Raw genomic sequence first — 6,491 nt, 5'->3', positions numbered from 1 at the left:
TCCATCTCCATCCATCCATCCACACCATCCATCCATCTCCATCCATCCATCCATCCATCCATCTCCATCCATCCATCCATCCATCATCCATCCATCTCCATCCATCTCCGTCCGTCCGTCCGTCCATCCATCCATCCATCTATCCATCTCCATCCATCCATCATCCATCCATCCATCCATCCATCCATCCATCTCCATCCATCCATCCATCCATCCATCCATCCATCTCCATCCATCCATCCATCATCCATCCATCCATCCATCCATCCATCCATCCATCCATCCATCTCCATCCATCCGTCCGTCCGTCCGTCCATCCATCCATCCATCTATCCATCTATCCATCTGTCCATCCATCTGTCCATTCAATGGATGGGCCAATCTGTCTGTCATTATCAGTGTATGAATTAATTACCCAATGTCTTTGCTTATGTTAAATGAAGAAAGGGACAAATGCTTGGCTTAAGGCTTGATGCTTTGTAAGCCCCTGAGTTGAAACAGGTGAAACCAAGAGAAGCAGAAGTGTTGATGTGTGGACAGGCATATCACACCCCCGGGTGGGACTGCACTGTTGACTTCTTGTCTGTCCATCTGCCCATCCATCCATTTGTCCATTCATCTGTCTGTCCATCCATCCACCCATCCATCCATCTATCCATCTGTTCATTAATTGAATTAACATATATTTATTCAGCTCTTCCTATGAGACTGGTGCTGTGTAGTCAACGCCTATGCAGTTCCTGCCCTCAGGAAGCCGTAGTATCGTAAGGGAGACAAACTTCAAAAAACACAATCACAGATGGATATATACAGTTGCAACCTTTGAGAAGCCCTGTGAAACTGAAACCGAGGTGCCCTGGAGAGTGACGGGAGAAATGAGCTTGAGTTCGGATGGTCAGCCAAGGCCTCTCTGACTCCCGCTTTGCGATACTACTATTCTCTTTTCTTTTTTATAAAAATCAAGGTGGATGAATATGGCACGCAGCAGCCAATTGCCTTGCTGAAGCTGCTGTTGGAAAAAGGCTACTTATATGACCGTGGGAAGGAGCTGAACTGTAAAAGCATTCGAGACCTTGGCTTTATCGCTGCAATGGGAAAAGCCGGAGGAGGCCGCAATGAAGTTGACCCGAGATTTATTTCACTATTCAGTGTCTTCAGCGTGCCGTTTCCTTCAGAGGAGTCTCTGCATTTAATTTATTCCTCCATCCTGAAAGGCCATACCTCGGTAACTTGATTTTAATTAGAAGTCTAAACCGGAAGACCTTGTGTTGGGAGGAAACATACGCAGGGCTGACTTACCCATTAGGCACAGCAGGGTCAAAGCCTAGGGCCCTCAATACTTTCAAGGGCCTATGAAAATGTTTTAATTTCTTTCAAAATCAGAAGAAAAAATCATCTTTATGCAATGTCATTATAAAATGTAATTGTAATGTGTTTTTATGAAGGAAGGGGTCCATGGAGGCAAAAGTGCCTTGGGCTCGTGGGAGTCCTGATGTGGCCCTGAGGTGCTCATGCCACAGTGAGTGACAGCGAAGAATCAACTAGCAGGCTGAGACCCTGGAGTCAGTCCCCTTCTGCTCTGGGATCAGGTCCCTTGAACTCTCCTAACCTCGTTCTCATTTGGAGTGGGGAGATCATGACGGTCCCCACCTCACTGGGTTTTGGGAGGATGACAGGAGAGAAAATGTGTGTAAAGGTTGCCTAGTGCACACTGCCTAGTGCATAGCAGCTACTCATTAGTTACTAGTTACTGCTGTTATTATTATGGTTTACTCGGCTCCTCCAAATGAAACCTATTCATTTAAACAACCCTCTTCTGATCTGGCGTTTCCCTGCTAAAGCGGGGTCTGCACACTCGGAGGCTCCAGGGGCCAGGTGGCTGAGATAAAGGTGTGGAGTGGCCAGGCATGACCAGTAGGAACTGTGAGCACCTGGCCCGTTCATGCCCTACCTGAAGACATTTGCTTTCAAAACTGTGAGGTCTGTGCTAGTCAAAACTCCCACTGAGGGCTGGTTGGGGGCTTTGGTTTCACATCATGTTGACTTGTTAGTGTGAAAATCTAGAGCAATACAAACAAATCAGGCCAGGCACAGTGGCTCAGGCCTGTAATCCCAGCACTCTGGGAGGTTGAGGCAGGTGGATCATTTGAGGTCAGGAGTTCAAGACCAGCCTGGTCAACATGGCAGAACCCCATCTCTACTAAAAATACAAAAATTAGCTGGGTGTGGTGGTGGGCACCTGTTGTCCCAGCTACTTGGGAGGATGAGGCAGGAGAATTCTTTGAACCTGGAGGTGAAGGCTTCAGTGAACCAAGATTGTGCCATTGCACTCCAGCATGGGCAACAGAGTCTCAATCTAAAATAAATAAATAAAATAATAAAAAAAAGTAAAAATAAAAAATAAGTAGTAAAATTCACATAATGGCTGGGCATGGTGGCTCACACCTGTATCCCAGCACTTTGGGAGGCTAAGGAGAGCGGATCACTTGATCCCAGCAATTTGAGACCAGCCTGGGCAATGTGGTGAAACCCTGTCTCTACAAAAAATACTAAACAATTAGCCAAATATAGTAGTGTCCTGTAGTCCCAGCTACAAGGGAGGCTGAGATGGGAGAATCACTTGAGCCCAAGAGGTGGAGGCTGCAGTAAGCTGTGATCATGCTACTGCACTCCAGCCTGGGAAACAGAGCAAGACCCTATCTCAAAAAATAATAATAATCACATAACACAAAATTAGTTATTATAGTCATTTTAAAGTATACAATTCAGTGGCATTTAGTCCATTCACAGTGTCATGCAACCATCAGTACCGTCTAACTCCAGAACATTTTCATCACCCCGGAAGGAAACCCATACGCATTAGCACTTACTCCCATCCCACCTCTCATTCCCAGGAACCATGAATCTACCTTTTGTCTCTATGGAGTTTTCCATGTTGGGTATTTCATGTAAATAGAGTCATAAAGCACGTGACTTTCTGTGCCTGGCTTGCTTCACTCCACATCATGTTCTCGAGGGTCATCCGTGCTGCAGTGTGTGTCTGTCAGTGCTTCATTCCTAGTTTGTTTTGTTTTGTTTTTTTGAGACGGAGTCTCCCTCTGTCACCCAGGCTGGAGTGCAATGGCGTGATCTCAGCTCACTGCAAGCTCCGCCTCCTGGGTTCAAGAGATTCTCCTGCCTCAGCCTCCCAAGTAGCTGGGATTACAGGTGCACGCCACCATACCCAGCTAATGTTTATATTTTTAGTAGAGACAGGGTTTCACCATGTTAGTCAGGCTGGCCTTGAACTCCTGACCTCAGGTGATCTGCCCATCTTGGCCTCCCAAAGTGCTGGGATTACAGGTGTGAGCCACTGTGCGTGGTCAACTTCATTCCTTTCTATAGCTCAGTAATATTCCATTGTACGGCTCTGCCATGTTTTGTTCATTCATCCATCTACTGAAGGACATTTGTCTGTTGGGGGGTGTCTTTGCATTTTTCAGACGTTTCATGAAAGCATTGTGGCTGTGAGTGGCAAGCTGACATTCTGCACGCTAGCACTTTACAAAATTATTGTGCAAGACCTACCTCCCACTCCGTCGAAGTTCCATTACATCTTCAACCTTCGAGATCTCTCACGGGTTTTTAATGGTCTTGTCCTCACTAACCCGGAGCGGTGAGTTTGGTTTCTCTTACTAAAATATGCCCCACAGGTATGATGGTTTTCTTATTCTTTTAAGACAGAGGGCTTATCGATGGATTTGATGAATCATTGTATGAATTAATTACCCAATGTCTTTGCTTATGTTGAAGAAGAGAGACCAATGCTTGGCTTAAGGCTTGATGCTTTGTAAGCCTTTGAATTGAAACAGGTAGAACCAAGAGAAGCAGAAGTGTGGACAGGCCTATCAACACCCCTTGGGCAGGACTGTGTTGCTGACCTCTCGTTTTCAGTTCTGAAGTTGGAATTTGCCTGCCTGGAGCCGTTTGCTCACATAACTCAGTCGTTGCTGGTTGGTTATAGGATGTGTGTCTTTGTGAGAAGTAAGCAGAGGACAGAAAGGATTTAAGTCACGGTATAGGGAAATCCTCCATTAAAACTAGGCTTATACCTTCACATGAATGTCTACTTTAGTCTGTGTGGATTTGCAAGCATAGTCCAGTTATGTGGATTCATATTATGAATCCAGAAGATACTGAAGAATGAGTTGAGAATTTTTCATGTATCCTGCTCTTTGGTGCCTTGAAACATGTAGAATATCAGGGGCGGTCAGGAGAGGGCAGCTCCAGGTGTTTCAGGTGGAGTGACGGTTCTTTGCTAGAACGCAGGGAAAGTTCTAGAACTGAGACCAGATGGAGTTGGCTCTTAGGAAAAGGAGGTGTCGGCCACTACTACTGTTCTTTCCTACAGTAAGATAAGCTACGGATGATGACTTGACTTTATTAGCTTTTGTTGGATTCTCTGGTTAGATTTCATTAACATGAGACTAGGCGGGCAGGACTGGAGAAATGTTGGGCTTTTGTTGCGCCCTGTGTGTCTGTCTGAATGTCACAGCCGTCAGCCCTGGGATCCTGCAGGTGACTTCCTGGCTGACCTTTGTCCCTTCCGTTCTGCAGATTCCAGACGGTGGCCCAGATGGTGAGAGTCTGGAGGAATGAATGTCTGAGAGTCTTCCACGACCGGCTGATCAGTGAAACAGACAAGCAGCTGGTTAGTACTTCCAGTGCACCAGCAAGTGCAAAACTCAGCCAGAACATTCTACTCAGGAAAATAAACAAGCGCCAAAAGTGTTTTTATATAGGACACGAATTGCAGAAAAATAGGCACGAGAGATCAATGGGGCAAAGGAGGGTGGGTTGGTTATTAAGCGCCTTGCGGCAACTGAAAAAAAAATAGAATGCAAATGATTTTAGATAATAATAGCATATCCTCTGTTCCTAACAAGTTTTAGCTCGTGTACTGACTCCTGGGCAGCCACCCCGTGAGATGTGCTGTGCTGGGTCCGTGGAGGGTCCCCAATTCTGGTGCACAGCCAGGTTTGGGAACCACTTGTTTGACTCCCTGATATTCATCTTCATTTAATTCATGAGATGAGCCTTGTTGCCTGCTTTGGGTCACTGCTGGCCAGTCAGAGCCCAGCAGATGGAAATCTTGATTGTTTGGGTCCTTAAGTGGGCTTCTGTTTCAAGGTACAACAGCACTTAGGTGATTTGGTTACGGAACATTTCAACGATGACGTGGAGGTGGTGATGAGGGATCCCATATTGTTTGGAGACTTCCGGATGGCTCTGCATGAGGGAGAACCACGCATTTATGAAGACATCCAGGACTACGAGGCGGCCAAGGCTCTGTTCCAGGTGGGGATGAGCCCCACCCTGTCCGTGGGCTCACTTTCTCCTGAGCATGGGCCAAGCGGGAGCTGAACATTGCGTGGGTACCCAGGAGCCTAACACCTGTGGCTCTGTCTGAGGGCTTGAAATATGGACTTGTGTCTGGTCCGGTGGCTCCCACATCCAGCATGCTTGGGAGTGACATTAGGAAATTGTTAAGCAGACTCCTGGGCAGCCACCCCGTGAGATGTGCTGTGCTGGGTCCGTGGAGGGTCCCCAATTCTGGTGCACAGCCAGGTTTGGGAACCACTTGTTTGACTCCCTGATATTCATTTTCATTTAATTCATGAGATGAGCCTTGTTGCCTGCTTTGGGTCACTGCTGGCCAGTCAGAGCCCAGCAGATGGAAATCTTGATTGTGAAAGCTAGATTAATCTCGGAGACCCAAACAGTTTAATTATTTTAACTACTGTAGATGTTCAGAAAAATCTTTCTTCCATTCTTAATCTCCTCTGGACAAAAGGAGGGAGTCTGTCTCTTAAAATCCAGTGATCCTTTAAGACATTATTTATTTATTTATTTACTTAGAGACAGGGTCGGTCTTTGTCACCCAGGCCACAGTGCAGTGGTATGATCACGGCTCTCTGCAGCCTCAACCTCCTGGGCTCAAGTGATCTTCCTGCCTCAGCCTCCCAAGTAGCCACGACTATGGGCACATATCACCGTGCCCAGCTAATGTTTTGTTTTATTTTGTAGAGACGGAGTCTTGCTCCATGGCCCAGGTTGGTCTCGAACTCCTGGGCTCAAGTTATCCTCCCTCCTCCCAAAGTGCTAGGATTACAGGCATGAGCCACCGTGCTGGGTTTTAAATTCTATTTTTTAAAAATTATTATACTTTAAGTTCTAGGGTACATGTGCACAACGTGCAGGTTTGTTACATATGTATACTTGTGCCATATTGGTGTGCTGTACCCATTAACTTGTCATTTACATTAGGTATATCTCCTAATGCTATACCTCCCCCCACCCCCACCCCACAACAGGCCCCGGTGTGTGATGTTCCCCTTCCTGTGTCTCATTGTTCAGTTCCCACCTATGAGTGAGAACATGCGGTATTTGGTTTTCTGTTCTTGCGATAGTTTGCTGAGAATGATGGTTTCCAGCTTCATCCATGTCCCTAC

The 6,491-nt window shown here is 46.5% G+C and overlaps 1 protein-coding gene across 1 annotated transcript in view; it reads left to right on the top strand.

Annotated features, from left to right (window-relative positions):
- Positions 1 to 6,491, top strand: part of DNAH10 (dynein axonemal heavy chain 10) — a 189,967-nt gene that overhangs the window by 129,089 nt on the left and 54,387 nt on the right. Inside the window, 4 exon segments of the mRNA XM_017888965.1 lie at positions 965 to 1,225; positions 3,483 to 3,655; positions 4,597 to 4,690; positions 5,170 to 5,337. Of these exon segments, the coding sequence (XP_017744454.1) occupies positions 965 to 1,225; positions 3,483 to 3,655; positions 4,597 to 4,690; positions 5,170 to 5,337 (696 nt within the window).

Source organism: Rhinopithecus bieti, unplaced genomic scaffold (genome assembly GCF_001698545.2).
Source record: "Rhinopithecus bieti isolate Rb0 unplaced genomic scaffold, ASM169854v2 scaffold_574, whole genome shotgun sequence".
Taxonomy (NCBI): Eukaryota; Metazoa; Chordata; class Mammalia; order Primates; family Cercopithecidae; genus Rhinopithecus; species Rhinopithecus bieti.
Note: the sequence above shows the minus strand (reverse complement) of the source record. Positions and strands in the feature narration are given on the sequence as shown.